The sequence below is a fragment of the Pteronotus mesoamericanus genome, unplaced genomic scaffold, assembly GCF_021234165.1.
Source record: "Pteronotus mesoamericanus isolate MK-2021 breed Mesoamerican mustached bat unplaced genomic scaffold, CSHL_Meso_final contig_301, whole genome shotgun sequence".
NCBI lineage: Eukaryota > Metazoa > Chordata > Mammalia > Chiroptera > Mormoopidae > Pteronotus > Pteronotus mesoamericanus.
Genome location: NW_026555129.1, coordinates 839,000 through 858,796, shown reverse-complemented (window position 1 = coordinate 858,796; position 19,797 = coordinate 839,000). Strand labels below are relative to the sequence as shown.

Here is a 19,797-nt window from a genome sequence, read left to right as displayed (position 1 = left end):
TTTATTTCAATTCTCATATTTTACTCCTCCCTTATCTTAACCATTTTACCTTCTTCTTTTCTCTTATCATTTTCATTTTAAATTTTGCTTTCTCTCTTGCTACAACTTGTTTCCATTCTTCACTCTTACTATTTCTCCCCCATCCAGCCTCTCAAAACCAATATTATTGTCAATGGTCATCTCATATTCCTTTTCCTGCTCTTAAAATATCTGTGTTCTCACACAACCTTTAGCAATCTCTGCTTATTGGTTGTGGACAGGGCAGTTATTGTTGCATTTTTTCAATTTCATCTCTAGATCTTTACTACTTTTGTATTTCAAATATCAAATTATACTGTTCCCTTTTATTCAATTCTACCTTCATCTAGCTCATTGTATTTTTTTGTCTCAAATTTTAAATTTTCCCTGTCTCAGCCTGTTTTTTTCTTTTATCCTACCATTTTTTTCTTTCATCTCAAATATCAATTTTCCCTGTCTTGCCCAGATTTTATTTTTCTTATCCTTATATGTTTCCATTTATTTGTGCCTTCCTTAACTTCTTTCTTCAGTGTTGTGTAGTTTTCTGAGTACAGGTCTTTTACCTCCTTGGTTAGATTTATTCCTAGGTATTTTATCTTTCTAGTTGCTATAGCAAATGGGATTTTTCTCCTGATTTCAATTTCTGATATTTCATTGTTGGTGTACAAAAATGTCTTCTATTTCTGAATATGGACTTTGTAAATCACTGTTTTGCCAAATTCACTTATGAAGTTTAGTAGTTTCTTGGTGGTGTCTATAGGGTTTTCTATGTACACTATCATGACAATAACAGTTTTACTTCCTCCTTTTTTTTAAAGATTTTTAAAAATGTATTTAGAGAGAGGAGAAGGGAGGGAGAAAGAGGGAGAGAAACATCAATGTGTGGTTGCCTCTCATGAGATCCCTACTGGGGACCTGGACTGCACCCCAGATATTTGCCCTGACTATGAATCAAACTAGCAACTCTGGTTCGCAGGCCAGAGCTCAATCCACTGAGCCATACCAGCCAGGGCTACTTCCTCCTTTTAAATTGGATATCTTTTACTTCTTTTCCTTGTCTGATCACTGTGGGTAGGACTTTCAATATTATGTTGAACGGACGTGGTGAAAGAGGACATCCTTGTGTGGTTCCTGATCTCAGGAGGAAAGCTTTAGTTTTTGCCTTTGGAGTATCGTATTGGCTGCAGGTTTCTCTTATATGACCTTTATTATGTTGAACCATTCTCCCTCTACTCCTACTTTGCTGAGTGTTTTTTATCATAAATGAGTGCTGTACCTTACTGAATGCTTTTTCACATCTATTGATATGATCATGTGATTTTTGTCTTTCCTTTTATTTATGTGATATATTACATTTATAAATTTGTGAATATTGTACCATCCTTGCATCCCTGGGATGAATGCCACTTGCTCTGTTTAATATATTGCTGGATGTGGTTTACCAATATTTTGTTGAGGATTTTAGCATCTATGAACATCAGCAATAAAGTCCTGTAGTTTTCTTTCTTTGTTGTCTCTATCTGGTTTATGAATTAGAGTGATGCTGGCCTCATAAAAATAGTTTGGGAGTATTCCTTTTTCTTAGAATTTTTGGAATAGTCTGAGGAGGATATGAGTTAGCACTTCCTGAGATGTTTTGTAAAATTCTCTAGTGAAACCATCCGGTCCAGGGCTTTTGTGTGCCAGGAGTTTTCTGATTACTGCTTTAATTTCACCAGCTGTTATTGGTCTATTCAGGCTTTGTGCTTGTTTTTCATTCAATTTTGGAAGATTATATTTTTCTAGAAATTTGTCCATTTCACCCATGTTTTCATATTTCTTGATATATAGTAGTTCATATTAATTTCTTACAATCCTTTGTATTTCTGTCTTATCAATTATAATCTTTTCTCTTTCATTTCTCATTTTATTAATTTGGGTACTTTCTCTTATTTTCTTGATGAGTCTGGTTAAAGGCTTGTTGATTTTGTTTATCTTTTCAAAGAACCAGTTCCTGGATTTATCGATCCTTTGAATTATTTTTTAGTCTTTGTGTCATTTAATTCTGGCCTTATCCTGATTAATTCCTTCCTTCTACTCACTCTGGGTTTTGTTTGTTTTTGTTATGCCAGTTTTTGTAAATGTAGGAGTAGGTTTTTTTTTTTATTGAAATGCTTCTATCTTTTTTAGATAGGCAAGTATCAATATGAACTTCTCCCTCAGGACAGCCCGTGCTGTGTCCCATAGGTTTTAGACTGTTGTGTGATCATTTTCATTTCTTTCCAGAGACTTTTTTTGGTTTATTACTTATCTAATTATTGATTTATTCATTGTTTAATAGCATGTTATTTAATCTCCAAGAATTTCAATGTTTTTGAGTTTTTTCCTTGAGCCTGGTTTCTAGTTTCAGGACCTTGTCTTCCAAGAAAATGCTTGATATAATTTCAATATTCTTGAATTTGTTAAGGGTTGTTTTGTATCCTATCATGAGGTCTATCTTTGAAAATGTCCTATGTGCTTTTGAAATGAATGTGTATTTTGCATCTTTGGGATAAAAGTATATGTGTGTGTGTGTGTGTGTGTATCAAATTGACTGAATGAATAATGCATCACTCAATTTCTTAATATCTTTGTTGATTTTTTTTGGAAGATCTATCTATTGTTGACTAATGGAGTGTTAAAATCTCCAAGTATAAGTGTGTTCCTGTCTATATCTTTCTTGAAGTCCTCCAAGATTTTCCTTATATATTTGGTGCTCCTGTGTAGGAGGCATATATGTTTACACTGTTTATGTCTTCTGGATAGATTCTTCCCTTGAGTATTATTAAGTGTCCTTCTGTTTATTTTTATGTTCTTTATTTTGAAGTCTACTTGTCAGATATAAGTATTGCTGACTCAGCTTTTTTTTTTTCCCCTCTCTGGGTATGTATTATTGAAGGATGGCTCTAAGATATTCCATCTGTTCTGTGATATTGTGATTTATACTAACAAATAATATTTAGTCTTCATCCAGTTCTGGTACAGAGCTCCTAAAACCCTTGATATTTTCTCTTGTTGACAACAATCAAGTTGTCTTTTGTTATGTTTTTAATTTTTTATTTTTAAATGTTAATTCTATTACACTTGTCTCAATTTTTTTCCCCTTTGCCCTCCTCTACCCATCCCACCCTGTTCTCCTCTTCCACAGTCAATTCCCACTCTGTTGTACATGTCCATGTGTCATTCTTACATATTCTTTGTTTAGCCTCTTCTCCTTTTCTCTACCATTGTCCTCCTTCCCCATCCCCTCTGGTCACTTTCAGTCTGCTCCAAGTTTCCATGACTGTGGTTTATTTGTTTATTAATTTATTTTGTTCATTAGATTCCTTTGTTCATAGCACCACAATATATAATAGCTAAGTGCTGGAAGCAACCTAAGTGCCCATCAGTAAGTGAGAGGACGAAAAAACTATGGTACATTTACAAAATAGAATACTATGCAGCAGAAAGAAAGAAGGGATTACTACCCTTTGCAAAAGCATAAATAGAACTGGAGAGTATTACACTAAGTGAAATAAACCAGGAGGTGAAAGACAAATATCATATGATCTCACCAATAGTGGAACCTAATCAACAAAGCAAGCAGGCAAGCAAGGAAAATATGACTAGCAACTTTGAAAGAAAAAAGACAGGAGGGAGGGAAGGGAGAAGCAGGGAGGGGAAGGGGTAGGGGCAGATCAAGGAACAGGTGTGAAGGAGACATGGATGAAGCCAAGAGAAAGGATTGAAAGGGGAGGTGGTGGGTAAATGGAGACAAATGGATGAGAAAAATTTAAAAATAAATTTAAAAATTTTCAAAAAGAAGTATTTTTTAAAATAAAAAATTAATTAATACAAAATATTAAATGAATGAATAAATTTTAAAAAGTTGCAAGACAAGTAATAGAATAGGAAATTATTTGTTTAAAGAGGCTTAATAGTTTTGGGGGGGCTTAGAGAAAAATTTCTACAAACATTTAAATCAAAAAATGGATAAAGAATACCAAAAAGTCTTTTAAAGCTTTTTAAAAATAATAGAAATAGGCAAGAAATATACAAAAACAGGTTTTGTTTCAACAAATAATAAAGTAACAACTAAAATAACACATCATTGTCACAATCAGATTAATACGTATTAAAAAATATTGGTAATATCAAATAGAGGTGACTGTGTCAAAGGAACTGGGTATTCATAGACTCTTTTTCTTCATCTTCTTAAAGCAGCCCCTTTAGCATATCTTGCAATGCTGGTTTGGTGGAGACGTATTCTTTTAGCCTTCTTTTGTCTGGGAAGCTCCTTATTCCACCTCCCATTTTCCTTGAGAGCCTTGCTGGGTAGAGCAGTTTTGTTCGCAGGCCTTTGCTTTTCATGCCTTGGAATATTTCTTGCCATTCCCTTCTGGCTTGTAGTGTTTCTGTTGAGAAGTCAGCTGCTAGCTGTATCAGGGCTCCCTTGTATGTTACCACGACCTGTTTCCCCCCTTGCTGCCTTTAGGACACTCTGTTTGTCTCTGATATTTGCCATTTTAATGATGATGTGTCTTGGAGTGGGCCTCATTGGGTTCCTCCTGAATGGGACCCTCTGTGCTTCCTGGACTTGTGTGACATTTTCTCCCCTCCAATTAGGAAAGTTTTCCATCTTTACTTTTTCAAACAAGTTCTCTATCCCTTGCTCTTCTTTATCTCCTTCTGGTATCCTTATTATGTTGATATTATTACGTTTCAGGTTGTCCTGCATTTCCCTAAATGGCTCTTCATTCTTTTTGAGACTTTCTTCATTTTCTTGCTCTTTCTGGGAGCTTTTTTCTACCTTGCCCTTCAGCTCGCTGCTTTGATCCTCTGCTTCATCGAGCCTGCTTTTGATTCCTTCTACTGTGTTCTTAGATTCAGAAACTGTATTCTTCATTTCCTCTTGTGTCTTATTGATAGTTTCTATGTCTTTTTTTATGTTGACATTGTTTGCAGTAAGTTCCTCGTAGCTTCCCTGTAGTTTTTTGTAATTCTCTCTGAGCTCACTGAGCTCATTGAACTTCCTTAGAATCATTGTTTTGAATTCACTGTCTGATAGTGTCCTTGCCTCTATTTCATTTAGGTCTATTTCTAGGGATTCTTTCTTTCCCTTTGATTGAGGGAAGGGGTGTTTCCATCTCTTCCCACTCTTTGTGAGACTCTTCTTTTTCGCTTCTGCTCCTTAAGTTGATCTGTCTTGATTTCCTGACTTTGTGGTGTGAACTTCTATGGTAGGAGACCACTGTTTTTTTTCCTTTCTGGATCTGCCTCTCATGTTGTCACATATTGACCTTGTGTGACCTTAACAGTCTGTTTGCTATTTCCAGGAATCAACAATGATTTTTCTGTCTTCTTCAGGTGTTAATCCAGTCACTCTGCACTCAGCAAGCTGGCTTAGATACCATAGTACTGGGCAAAATCCCTCCTGTGGACAGGGTTATTGAGTCTCTCATACTGCTGCTGCTCAGGGGAATGGTCTGCCTCAGCCAAATGGCTGCTGCTGTATGGGAGAGGAGTTAGCACCAGTATCCCACCAGCTACTCTTTCCATTCTCTCCCCAAACCCTCCATCTTCAGTCTGTCCTCAAGTGTTTCCAGACCACTTTCACCTTCTTTAGCTAGGGTTCTACTATCTGTGGCTGCCACTCTGTACTTATCAGTCAGCCTTTATCACTAATGGGCCAGGGCCAAGCCCCTCCTGGGGGCTGGGCTATTATGTCCCTTCACATGCTGCCTCTCAAGGACGTGGTCTCCTTGAGCAAGATGGTTGCTGTGGTCTGAGTGACGAGTCAGCACTGGGACCCCCTGGTTACTCTCTTAGTTCTCTGTCCAATGCTTCCTTCCCCAGTCTCTCCTCAGGCATCTCCAGCCCCCTCTGCCCCTGCCTTTGCCAGGGACCCAGATAATTGCTTGCAAATGGAAATTTATGTGTTGGCCCTTTAACCGGCTGTGAGTCTACAGTCCTCTGTCTCCAACAGAGAGTAAGTCTGCCACTTTTTGCAGCTAGTTGTTAATCTGTGTAGTTTTGGGGTTCTGGTTCTGTAGGCTGGAGATCCCTGCTTATGGTTTAGACCCCCTCATCTCATTGGGATCCAACTGGCCATTTCAATATCTTTCTGGTGCTTCCACCCATGGGCCTCATATCTGCCTTCTCAAGTCTCTACTGCACTCCTTACCAGTTAGGTTTTGCTAAAGCTGATTCTTCTGTCTGTCGAAGGTAATAAGGCTCCTCTCTCACTATTGTGCAGTTGCTTGTTCCAGGAGATATCTCCACAATTTAGTTGTAATTCTGGATTGGTCCTGGGAGGTGGTCAGTGTGACTTCCACTCACTCTTCTGCCATCTTGATTTTCTGTCTTTTATTATGGTAATTAGGCTACTTTTGATCCTTGTGTAAGGCTGACAACCAGTGCCAGATGAACCTACCATGTGATTAGAGGATTGGAAATATCCATCCCCCAGCTCCACCTCTGAGGAGGGGATAAGGCCTGGATGTTGAGTTCAATCATCAATGGCCCATAATTTAATCATGTGCCTATGTAATGAAATCTCTGTAAAAACCCTAAAGAATATGGTTTTAAGAGCTTCCTTTGGTTCAAGGGACCTGCATACCCTTCAATTAGTCCCTGCAGATTCACAGAGGATGGAAACTTACCCTGCTCTCAAGGTGCTCTGAATCCAGGAAGGGCAGGTAACAGGTAATCTGCGAGTGGCAACAAAATGTGGTAAGTGGTGTAGAAGAGGAGTGTATCTGGAAGATGTAAGGAAACTTGCAGGGTAGGCAAGGCTTGGAGGATGAGGTGACCCTTGAGTGAAGCCTAGAAAAGGAAGAAAAACTAGAGGACATGTTACACTGTTACAAGAGGTGGGTTAACAGGGGGAGTGAGTAGAGTGGTCCCTGGGTGCTCCAAGCTCCATTTCACCAGTCCTCCCATCCAGAACAATCTTAGTCCTAACCATTGTGTGTCTCTCTCCCTATCCTTCTGTCTGTTGTCTCTCTGTATCTCTTTTTCTTCTCCTCTCAGTCTCTCTGTATCTCTCTTTCTGCCTTTCTCTCTTCCTCCCTTTCTCCCACTACTTCCATTTATGCCCACATTCTCTTAACTTCTGAAGATACAGTACACTCCATCACTACTTCCATTCTGGCTCAAGACCCCATCATTTCTCATATGTCCAATTCAACAGCCTCATAACCTGCCTACTTCCAACAATCCTCCATCTCTCAGAAAAAGCAAATATTTTAAGCTGAAATTCTAATCATGACACTCCCCTGCTTAAAACTGGGGATAAAGAAGACTTCTTGCAACAGCCTGTGTCACCCTTCCTACTCTCCAATGGTATCCAGTTCCATGTGCTCCCTGCTCACTGCACCCAAGCCCTCCTGGTTTCCTGGTTCTTCAGAGTCTTTTTCCTTACCACTCCAGGACTTTTGCACTTACTCCTTTCTCTCCCTTAGATGCTGCCCTCACCCCAGTCACACATGTCTTCACCTAATTAACTTTTGCCCATCCTTCCCCTCTTAGGTTAAATCACCACTTCCTCAGAGAAGCTCTCCCTGATTGCCAGACCTCATCAGGTCTCACTAGTACATGTTTTCTCATTCTTTTTACTTTTTCTTTATTGCACTTACAAAGATTTATAACCTCATATATCACAGATGGATTGATTCCTGCCTATCTCTTGTGCTTAGATTCAGGAAGCAGAGACCACATGAACCTTGTAAAACAACTGTATATCCAGAACACAGCAAAGTGGCTAGCACACTCTTCCAGTTTGTTACACTTCCAACCACTCCATTTTACATTCCCAAAGCTAAATATAGTATTAGTTATAATTTATATTATGTTCTTGAAGCTGTTTTCTTAAAGAATTATTTCTTCAGCCTACCTCTTCTATTAAAGAGTGGAGAAGTGAAATCTAGAAAAAGAGAGCCAAGTGTTTCTAAAAAATGGGAGGAGACAACAAATGTTTTGTAATTTTATTTTTTATTTTTATATTTCAATTAGGTTGACATTGAATATTATTTTATATTAGCTTCAAGTGTACACCATAATGACTAGACATATATAAAATTTACAAAGTGATCATGATGATAAGTCTAGTACCCACCTAGTGCCATACATAGCTATCATAATATTACTGACTATATTTCCTCTATTTTTTACATCACTATGACTATTGTGTAACTACCAATTTGTACTTCTTAATCCCTTCACCTTTTCACCCAGACCTACACGCCCCCAACAACAGATATAAAGAATCAATCTGTTCTTTATGAGTCTGTTTTTGTTTTGTTTGTTCATTTATTTTGTTCTTAAGAGTCAACATATGAGTGAAATGATACGGTATTTGGTATTTGTCTTTTTCTGAATGACTTATTTAACTTAGCATAATACCTTCTATGTCCATCCATGTTGTTGCAAATTTAACCATATTTTATTCTTCTTATGATTGAGTAGTATTGCTCTGCATGTACGTACTATCTCTTCTTTATCCATGCTTCTACTGATGGGCACTTGGGTTGCTTCCATATCTTGGCTGTTGTAAATAATGCTGCAATAAACATAGGGGCATGTATATTCTTTCAAATTAATGCTTTGGGTTTCTTCAGAAATATATCCCAAAGTGAAATTGGTGGGTCATAAGGCAGTTCTGTTTTTTTTTATTTTTTGATATAACAACATACATCTACAGTGACTGTACCAATCTGAATTCCCACCAACAGTACCAAGGGTTCCCCTTTCTCTACATCCTTGATAGCACTTGTTTATTGATTTATTAATGATAGTTATTCTAATAGTTGTGAAGTAAAAACTCCTTGTTGTTTTAATTTGCCTTTCTCTGATGATTAATGATGTTGAGAACCTTTTCGTATGTTTAGTGGTCATGGGTACATGCTTTTTCAAGTGTCTACTCAGGTCCTATACCCATTTCTTAATTGGATGATTTGTTTTTTGGTGTCAAGTTGTATGTGTTCTTTATAAATTTTGGATATTAACCCACTGTCAGATGTATCATTGGCAAATATCTTCTCCCATTCAGTAGGCTGTCCTTTCATTTTGTTGATGGTTTATTTTGCTGTGCAAAATATTTTATTTGATATAGTCCCATTTATTTTTTTTTCTTTTGTTTCCATAGCCCAAAGAGATACATTTAAAAAAATATTACTAAGAAAACAATTTCAGGGAGTTTGCTACCTATGTTTTCTTCTAGGGCTTTTATGATTTTGGGTCTTACATTTAAGTCTTTAATCCAGATTGAGTTTATTCTTGTATATGGTGCAAAATGTGGTCTAGTTTCATTTTTTGCATGTGTCTGTCCAGTTTTTCCAACAGTAGATATTGAATATCTATTCACCCTATTCACTCTCTTCACCCTATTATATGTCTTTGCCTCCTTTGTCATGTATTAATTGTCCACATATGTGCAGATTTCTGGGCTCTATATTCTGTACTATTTAGCTATGTGTCTGCTTTTAGGCCAATACCATGTGGTTTTGATATGATAGCCTTATAGTATAGTTTGAGATCAGGTAGTGTGATGCTTCCAACTTTGTTCTTTTTTTCTCAAGATTGCTGAGGCTATTTTTATAGGGTCTTCGGTGGTTCCATGTACATATTTGGACTATTTATTCCAGTTCTGTGAAATACACCATTGGCATTTTGACAGGAATTATTGTGGATATATAGATTGCTTTGAGTAATATGGACATTTTAATAATGTTAATTCTTCCTTGCCATGAGCACAGTATGTGTTTCAATTTATTTGTATCTTCTTCATTGTTAATGTCTTATAATTTTCTGAACACAGGTCTTTTCCCTCCTTGATTAAATTCATTCCTAGTTATTTTTTTCAATGCAATTGTAAATAGTAGATGGTACATTCTTTATGGAAGAAAAGAATGTAAATAGTTATGACACACTCATGTTTATTACCATGTTTATTACTGCCTAGGCTTATAAGCTTCCGTGTGTGCATTCCCCTTCCTGAACACTCAGCAGGGCTCAATGCTTGGTTTAATACTCTGCTGTGAAATTCTTAATTTTTGAATATTTTCATTTTTGCATCAAGCTCTGCAATTATGTATCTTGTCTTGATAAACACACATTAAATATCCATTAAAAGTCTTTTGAAACAAAAATTTTTTCAAAGAATAAATAAGTGGATGAATTTAGCCAACCACAATTGTTGACTCAAGCATCCCTTTTTCTGAAGACCCAGCCAAGTGACAAAGAGATTTTAATCCCTTTAAAAATATTTTATTTATTTATTTTTAGAGAGAGGGGAAGGAGGGAGAAAGAGAGAGAGAAACATCAATGTGTGGTTGTCTCTCACATGCCCCCTACTGGGGACCTGGCCCACAACCCAGGCATGTGCCTGACTGGGAATCGAACTGGCAGCAACTCTTTGTTTGCAAGCTGGCACTCAATCTACTGAGCTACACCAGCTATGGTGCAAAATTAATTTTTGATTTTGACTTATCCTGCCCATTCCCTGGGACCAAAAGCCTATCCTAAGACCTTAAAGTTCTTCTCATCCAACCCATTCATTTCCCAGGAAACTGGGATCTTGACAAGCTGTCAAGCAGAGGACACAGGGCAATTCCCCATTCTCCAAATTACAGTCTACATGAATCCAAATGCCCCACACCCTCTCTCACTGCTCAATATCCTGGGACAAGGCATTACTGGTTTCTTTCATCCCCATTCTGCAGACAGGGAAATGGAGCCTCAAAACAATAAGGTTCATTAATAACACCCATGCAGCCCAGTAACTCTGCCTGGTCAAGTTTCTAGTTTTATAAGGAGTCTAGATAAAGGCACAGAATTTCCACAAATCATTTTTTAGAGTGGCTAGTCATATAGGCTAATTACATGCTGAATCTGAGATTGTGCTCCAACCTTAATAGCAGCCCATGCTGTGACACTCTAGCTTGCTGAGACAAGCAAGGATAAACTCATCTTCTCATGGCCTGTGTGCCCTTGGTCAGTGGGTGCTGGGGCCTTTCATTATTCAATGTTTGTTGAGAGTCTATAACACATAGGTTCTGTGTAAAAGCCAGTGATGCCACCCTAAGCAAAATATACCAAAAAGCCTGTCCCTCTAAGAGAGGAAACAGATAAAAACACAAATAAATAAATAAATAAATAAATAAATAAATAAATAAATAGTATATGATATACCAAGCATGATAAGCACTATGAAGAAAACTTAAACAGAGGAAAGGCCAAGGAAATGAACATTTTGGAATGGAAGTTTCAATTAAATAGGATTGTTAAGGCAAGCTTCAATGAGAAGGAGATAATAAGTAAGACCTGTAGAAGGTGAAGAAGCAGGTTAATGTGACTTCTAGAGAAAGAGCATTTCAGGCAGAGGGAATAGCCAGTGCAAAAGCCTTGAGGCATTATCTGTTGTTCACAATGTAGAGAAATCTCTGAATGGACAGGGGAACTTTGTCAAATCTCATGCCTTCTCATCCCCAGCCCCATCTCTGTTTAGTTGCCCACAGACAAATCCAATCTATAGGTTTTGGAATAATTATTTATTGAGCCTCTACTGATGGCACCACTTTATTTATCATCACAGTGGGGTTTTGGGGTTTTTTTTTATTTAGAGTACTCACATTTAAAAAACAGAGTTCACAACAAAATTTCAGTATCTAACTTGGCTTGAGTTATCAGACTTGCATTCACTGGGCCCACAGGACTCTGAGTAATAATCTGTCCCTTTAGGGGCCACAGCCTCTCTGTTCCCCACAGACCCAGTCAGGCCCAACAGATCCTTCCTATGCAGACTGTCTGGCCTGGATGCCTTGGAGTTTGCCCCAAATAATACTGGACACATGCGCTTTGCTCTGTGTGAGGGGCAGGTGTCTCTTCCAAACTGGGAGATCTGAAAGAGCCTGGGGAAAGCCCAGCCAGTTCCTCCTTCCCAGAAAGGGATGTTATGGAGGACCAGGGTTATCGATGAGCAGATAGGATCTTAGGCTTCTCTGAGCCCATCACATGCTTCTGCATTGGCAGCTGCTACAGCACCTCCCCCGCACCGCCCTGCCACCCAGGAAATATCTCTCCGTTTATATTTCTGAAGAAGTTTTCACACACACTCGCGCGCGCGCACACACACACACACACACACACAAACTATTTAGAGCCCCAGACAGACTTCTTTCTCTTCTCAATTCTATTGTGTCCCCCAGAAGAGCTGCATGGAGAACTCTCCATCTGCCTACTCTGAGAAAACGTAGTTCCATTCACTCCAATTCTCCAAGATAGCATTGATCTTACCTGCTTTCCCTCTCCTATACTTCACACATCCTTGAAACACTAGACACTCCCTACATCACTCCCACATCAGTTTGTGTATATTTGGGGATATTGTGTGAGTGCAGTCCTTGTGCATGGTGATGAGGATGCCCTGAGGGTGGAATGAGAGGGCCTCTGCATGCCCATATGAGCATGTGAGCAAACCCTTATGACTGGGTATTGTGTGTCTTTGTGTGAGTGTGTCTCAGTGGCTGCAACATCCTTATTCCTGACAGAAAGACTTCCTGTTAGCAGGCTTCTTCTAGCAAGCCTGCATCCCTTCAAAAGCTCAGGAACAAGTTCCTTCCAGCCTCCCCTATAGTCAACACACACACTAAGACATAAGCACACTTCCTTCCAACCTCAGCTCCTCTGGTCCAGGAAAGCTGACACCCCCTGAGCACCCTACTCACTCCAACAGCCTTCCCTTCCCCCGATCCCAGCCATGCCTTGGGTGGAGAATCCTCTATCCAGACAGACTGGAAGGGAAGTGGCTTGGAGGAGAAGGCAAAATGAGGACTCGCTGGAGCAATAGGAGGCCACTGCGGGAGAAGAGAGTGCCACTTGCACCAAGCCCCTTCAACAGGGTGTGAACATCGGGTTGCTGTTCCAGGTTCCCCTTCTCGTCTTCTTCTGTGGTTCTCCGGTCGAACTCCTCTCCTCTCCTGAAACTGGAACCCAGAGAAGGCAGCTGGGACCCCTCCTCCAGCGCATCTCACTCCCACCCATACACTCCCCCCCCCCCCATCCGTAGTCCAGACAGTTGCTGATTGGCTAAGGGGGCAGCGTCCCTGTGTTCCCATCCACCCCCGCCTCCCTCTTCTAGGCGGGAGCTGAGCAGCTGGAGGTGGGAGGCCCAGACACGGGTTCTGGGAGCCCCTCCCGAGTCCCTACACCCAGCGGGAGGGCTGAGACAGGACTCCAAGCGGGCAGGTGCAGAGGAGCAGAGGGGACCAAGGCCTACGGCAGAAACAAGTCTTGCGGAGGAGACATTGCTACTCCAGCTGCTTCCTCAGTCTCTGCCACCAGCGATCCACCCTGCACAGCGGACCGGCAGGCCTGGCGCAACTACGGGGAGCGAGGGGTGCGCTCATGGAGCACACGCACGCCCACTTTGCAGCCAACAGCTCTTTGTCCTGGTCCCCCAGCTTGGCCTGCAGCTTGGGCATCGTGCCTGTGGTCTACTACAGCCTCTTGCTGTGCCTTGGTTTACCAGGTGAGAGGCGCAGGGGATAGGGAGGGAAGCCGAGAGCCCTAAGTGCGGGGTACCCCTGCCCAGGATCCACCTTCTCCGTGTGATCCTTGTTGCCCCTTCCAAAAAAGTTTAAGCTAAAATGGCAACTGTAGACATTTCCAGACTGCGGGGAAAGGAAGTTACTGTAGCCTGGCAGGACTCGTGTGTGTATGTGTGTGTGTTTCACGTGTGTGCGCGGCAGGCGACGGGAAACCTGTGATTGTGGGTTGGAGGCTACTGGTGAGTATTTGCGTGCATGTCTGAAGGGATTGTTGTCTCCAAGGGGGTCCAGTGAGGGCTGTGTGTGATTTAACTGTACATCCAGACAGATGGTATCCTGGGGTCTTCAGCTCTTCCATCTTCCCCATGTTCACCCTAGCCCCCTGACACCTCTGCCGCAAGGGGTGTCTCTACCCAACCTAGGGCCAAGCCAGAGACCCTGATGCTGGGAGATCTCTTGCTGGGAAAAGGGAGGCTCTAGGATGGAGGGAGGACTGAGCCTGCTGCCCTCTTAAGCAGGAACCCTCTTTAGGCCAGCTAAGAAGAGTCAAGGGTGGCTCTGGGTCCATGTTCTGGACAGAGCAAGGATACAGAGACATACAGGTGGGCTGCCATGGCCACCACTTCAGGGGGTCACAGTCTCTTTAGGACAAGCCTGGTCCCTGGCTTTGCCACCAGGTCCACCAACCCTGTGCAGTTGTCTGCTGCTGCAGATGTCCTACATCTAACACCCTCTTCAAAGTGTGGCTGAGATTTGTGCTGAATTTCTTAAGACAGCTGCTGGTGGGGGCAGAGGGTACTGTGAGAGAGGAGGAGGGGTTTCCTGGGTCTCTAGCTTGAGACGGTCCCTTCTTCCAGATAGTGTTTGAGACTGTGTGTCAGGAATATTCCTAATGAGCACTTGCAGGCAGGTGGAAGAGATGAACAGAAAGGAACAGAAAGAAAAAAAAATGCAACATACAGACTAGAATCGTTACATCATCACCCCATCATCTCTAGCATCCTGAGATCCTGGGAACTTGTGATCTGTATTTCTGAGAGCCTGTCTGAGATTTCCATTCCAAAACCCTTATCTGGGTTCCAGTGACCCTGATGTGGTAGTTGAAATAAATCCCCCATCCAAATTAGGCACATACCAGAAACCATAAGTTTACTAATGCTGCCCTCCTCCATCAACCCCTGTCCCTGCCCACAGTGAGTGATGAGGCTTTTATTACCAACTAATTGCTCTGGCTGCCCTGGGAAAGAGGCCCAGCCTTTCATTCACCCTGCTGGGGCAGCTGCACTGGAGCAGCCACACATGTCCTTGTCATGTAATTACTATAAGCTGGAATTGATTTTGGTCCAGTTTGCATCCTTCCTTCCCACCCCCATCTGCCCTCCTGAGCATCTCCGAGAGCTCTCTTTTGGGGAGTGAATTTTTCAGATGGTTGGGTACTGGTGATACTTGCTGAACTGGAGAAGTGACAAGCTCCTTCTCCCTTGCAGCCCTCACACCAGAATGTATCTATCTCATCCCTTCACCCCTCCATTTTCTCTGCTGACTGAAGAAGCCATTCTTTCAGGCTTTTCTTCTGAAAAGCCATTAAGGGAAAGTGATATAAAAACAAGGGAAGGATGAACCCAAAACACGGACATGAGTATAGGAAGAAAAAGGGAAAACTCAGACCTTCAGACATCCCAAGGTGAAAGTCAAGGCACCTCACATATTCACAGCCTAGATCCTATGACAACTAGGGCCTTCTGAACCCACAGCATTAGCATCTACTTATGCCAGTTATGGTGCTAGGCATGGGCTCATCAAGGCTAAGCCTAGGGCTTAGACATTTTATTTATTTATTTATTTTTTTAAATTTTATTTAAATGTATTTTTTCAAATACATATGTCTCTGCCTACCTCCACCACTTTCCCTTTCCCCATCTCTCCTTCCCTCCTTCAGCTCTTCCCTTTTGGTTTTGTCCATGAGTCCTTGCTATATGTTCCTTGACTTTCCCCTTCCTTTCTTTTTCCCTGTCTCCCCTCCCTCCTTCCTTTTTGTCTCTGTTGATTTATTTTCCTTTCAGTGTTGCCGGTCTTATTTTCCTTGCATCTTTGTATTGTTGGTTAGGTTCCACTTATAGGTGAGATCATATGGTATTTGTCTTTCATGCCCTGGCTTATTTCACTTAGCATAATGCTCTCCAGGTCCATCCATGCTGTCGCGAAGTTTAGTAGTTCTTTTTTCTTTCTCCTGCATAGTATTCCATAGCGTATATGTACCATAATTTTTTGATCCAGTCATCTACTGATGGGCATTTAGGTTGCTTCCAACACTTGGCTATTGTAAATTGTGCTGCTAACAACATTGGGGGGCATAGGTTCTTTTGTATTGACGTTTTGGTATCCTTAGGGTAGAGTCCCAGCAGGGGAATCACTGGATCAAAAGGCAGCTCCATTTTCAGCTTTTTGAGGAAATTCCACACTGCTTTCCACAGTGGCTGCACCAGTCTGCATTCCCACCAACAGTGTACTAGGGTTCCCTTTCCCCACAGCCTTGCCAGCAACTGCTGTGTGTTGATCTGTTTATGATGGCCATTCTGACCGGTGTGAGGTGGTACCTCATGGTAGTTTTGATCTGCATTTCTCTGATGGCTAGTGATGCTGAGCATCCTTTCAAATGCCTCTGGGCCCTCTGTATCTCCTCCTTGGAAAAGCGTCTGCCCAGGTCCTTTCCCCATATATTGATTGTATCGTTTGTCTTCTTGGAGTGGAGTCGAGTGAGTTCTTTATATATCTTGGAGATCAAACCTCTATCTGATGTATCATTAGCGAATATATTTTCCCATATGGTTGGCTCCCTTTTCATTTTGTTGATTTTTTCTTTTGCCGTGCAGAAGCTTATTTTGATGAGGTCCCACTTGTTTATTCTTTCCTTTATGTCCCTTGCTTTAGGAGACATATCGGTGAAAAAATTGCTGCGTGGGATATCTGAGAGTTTCCTGCCAATGTTCTCCTCTAGGACTTTTATGGTGTTATGACTTATATTTAAGTCTTTTATCCATCTTGAGTTTATTTTTGTGTATGGTGTCGGCTGATGATCCAATTTCAATTTTTTGCATGTAGCCGTCCAGCTCTCCCAACATCATTTGTTGAAGAGGCTATTATTGCCCCATTTTATGCTTCTGCCCCCTTTGTCAAATACTAGATGCCCATAGAGACCTGGGCTTATTTCTGGGCTTTCTATTCTGTTGCACTGGTCTATGGGTCTGTTCTTGTGCCAGTACCAGATTGTTTTGAGTATAGTGGCTTTGTAGTAGAGTTTGATGTCCGGAATTGTGATCACTCCTACCTTGTGTTTCTTTCTCAAAATTGCTGAGGCTATTCGGGGTCGTTTATGGTTCCATATAAATTTTTGAAATGTCTGTTCTATTTCTGTGAAATACGTCATTGGTATCTTAATAGGGGTTGCGTTGAATCTATAAATTGCTTTGGGTAGTATGGACATTTTGATGATATTAATTCTTCCAATCCATGAGCACGGTACATGCTTCCATGTATTTGTGTCTTCCTTAATTTCTTTTTTCAATATTGTATAGTTGTCTGTGTACAGATCTTTTACATCTTTGGTTAAATTTATGCCTAGGTACTTTAGTTTTCTTCTTGCTATATTGAATGGGATCTTTTTTTCTGATTTCTTCTTCTTCTATTGTGTTGCTGGTGTACAAAAATGCCTTTGATTTCTGAATGTTGACTTTGTATCCTGCAGTTTTGCCAAATTCCTTTATTAGGTTGAGGAGTTTTTTGGTAGAGTCTACAGGGTTCTCTATGTACACTATCATGTCATCTGCAAACAATGATAGCTTTCCTTCCTCCTTTCCTATTTGATGCCTTTTATCTCTTTCTCTTGTCTGACCTCTGTGGCTAGGATTTCCAATACGATGTTGAAAAGCAGCGGTGAGAGTGGATATCTTTGTCATCTTCCCGATCTTAGAGGGAAATCTTTCAGTTTTTGCCCATTGAGTATGATATTGCCTGTAGGTTTTTCATATATGGCCTTTATAACGTTGAGGAATGCCCCATTTATTCCCATTTTGCTGAGTGTTTGGATCAAAAATGGGTGCTGTACCTTATCAAATGCTTTTTCTGTATCTATTGAGGTGATCATGTGTTTTTTGTCTTTTCCTTTATTTATGTGATGTATCACGTTTACTGATTTGCATATATTGAACTATCCCTGCACGCTTGGGATGAATCCCACTTGATCGTGGTGGATAATCTTTTGAATGTATTGCTGGATGCGGGTTGCCAATATTTTGTTGAGGATTTTAGCATCTATGTTCATCAGTGAAATTGTCCTGTAGTGTTCTTTCTTTGTAGGGTCTTTATCTGGTTTTGGGATCAGGGTGATGCTGGCCTCATAGAAAAAGTCTGGGACTCTTCCCTCCTCTTGGATTTTTTGGAATAGTCTGAGAAGGACAGGGGTTAGCTTTTCCTTAAATGTTTTGTAAAATTCTCCTGTGAAACCGTCTGGCCCTGGGCCTTTGTGTGCCGGGAGTTTCTTGATTACTGCTTCAATTTCCCCAGCTGTTATCGCTTTCTGTTTCAAGCTCTCTGTTTCTTCCTCCTTCAGTGTTGGAAGATTATACTTTCCTAAAAATTGGTCCATTTCATCAAGATTTTCAAATTTCTTGGCATGTAATTGTTCATAGTAGTTTCTGACGATCCTTTGTATTTCTGTGGTATCAGTTGTTATTTCTCCTCTTTCATTTCTGATATTATTTATTTGGTCCCTCTCCCTTTTTTTCTTGATGAGTCTGCTCAAAGTCTTGTCAATTTTATTGATCTTTTCAAAGAACCAGCTTCTGGATTGGTTGATCCTCTGAATTGTTCTTTTTGTCTCTATGTCATTCAGCTCTGCTCTAATCTCGACTATTTCCTTCCTTCTAAGTGCTCTGGGATTTATTTGTTGATGTTTCTCCAGTTCTTGAAGTTGGAGTGTTAGGTGTTTTATTTGAAATGTTTCTATCTTTTTTAGGTAGGCCTGTACTGCTATGAACTTCCCTCTCAGGACCGCCTTTGCTGTGTCCCATAGGTTTTGGACTGTTGTCTGTCCATATTCATTTGTTTCCAGAAATTTTTTGATTTCTTCTCTTATCTCATTACTGACCCATCCATTGTTTAATAATCTACTATTGAGTCTCCATGAGTTTGCAAGTTTTTGAAATTTCTCTTTGAGGTTGATTTCCAGTTTCAAGGCCTGTGGTCCGAGAAAAAGTTTGGTATTATTTCAATTTTCCTGAATTTGCTGAGGTTTACTTTGTGTCCTATCATGTGGTCTATCTTTGAAAAACTGCCATGAGCATTTGAAAAGAATGTGTATTTTTCTTCTTTGGGATGTAAGGTTCTATATATGTCAGTTAAGTCTCTTTGATTCAGTGTGACATTCAGTGCCACAATATGTTTATTAATGTTTCATTTGGAAGATCTGTCCAGTTTTGACAGTGGGTTGTTGAAATCCCTACTGTCAGTGTGTTGCTGTCTATATCTTTTTTGAAGTCATCCCACAATTTCCTTATAAACTTGGGGGCTCCTATATTGGGAGCATATAAGTTTACAATGTTGATGTCTTCTTGATAGAGTCTTCCTTTAGGTCTTATAAAGTACCCCTCCGGGTCTCTCTTTATGGCCTTTGTTTTGAAATCTACTTTGTCTGATACAAGTATGGCAACCCCGGCCTTTATCTCCTGTCCATTTGCTTGGAATATTTTTTTCCATCCCTTTACTTTCAATCTGTGTAGGTCTCTTGCTCTGAGGTGGGTCTCTTGTAGGCAGCATATGTGTGGGTCATGTTTTCTTATCCATTCAGCTACCCTGTGTCTTTTGGTTGGGGCATTTAGTGTATTCACATTGAGAGATATTACTGATAGAAACTTACTCATCTTTTCTCTTTGTACCTGTGTTCCTCTCTCTCTCATTGTTTTCCTTCATCTGTTTAAACCAGTCCCCTTAGCATATCTTGGAGTGCTGGTTTGGTAGAAATGTATTCTTTTAGTCTTCTCTTGTCTGGGAAACTCCATATTTCCCTTCTATTTTAATTGAGAGCCTTGCTGGGTAGAGCAGCCTTGGCTGTAGGGCCTTGCTTTTCATGGCTTGGAATATTTGTTGCCATTCCCTTCTGGCTTGTAGTGTTTCTGTTGAGAAGTCAGCTCTAGGCATATCGGGGCCCCCTTGTATGTTACTTTCTCCTTCTCCCTTG

The 19,797-nt window shown here is 40.7% G+C and overlaps 1 protein-coding gene across 1 annotated transcript in view; it reads left to right on the top strand.

Moving 5' to 3' along the window:
• The first annotated feature begins 13,419 nt into the window (after positions 1-13,419).
• The window catches only part of GPR139 (G protein-coupled receptor 139), an 82,903-nt gene continuing 76,525 nt past the window's right edge, over positions 13,420-19,797 (top strand). The window contains exon 1 of the mRNA XM_054575475.1: positions 13,420-13,543. Within this exon, the coding sequence (XP_054431450.1) occupies positions 13,420-13,543 (124 nt within the window). The remainder of the gene's footprint in view (positions 13,544-19,797) is intronic.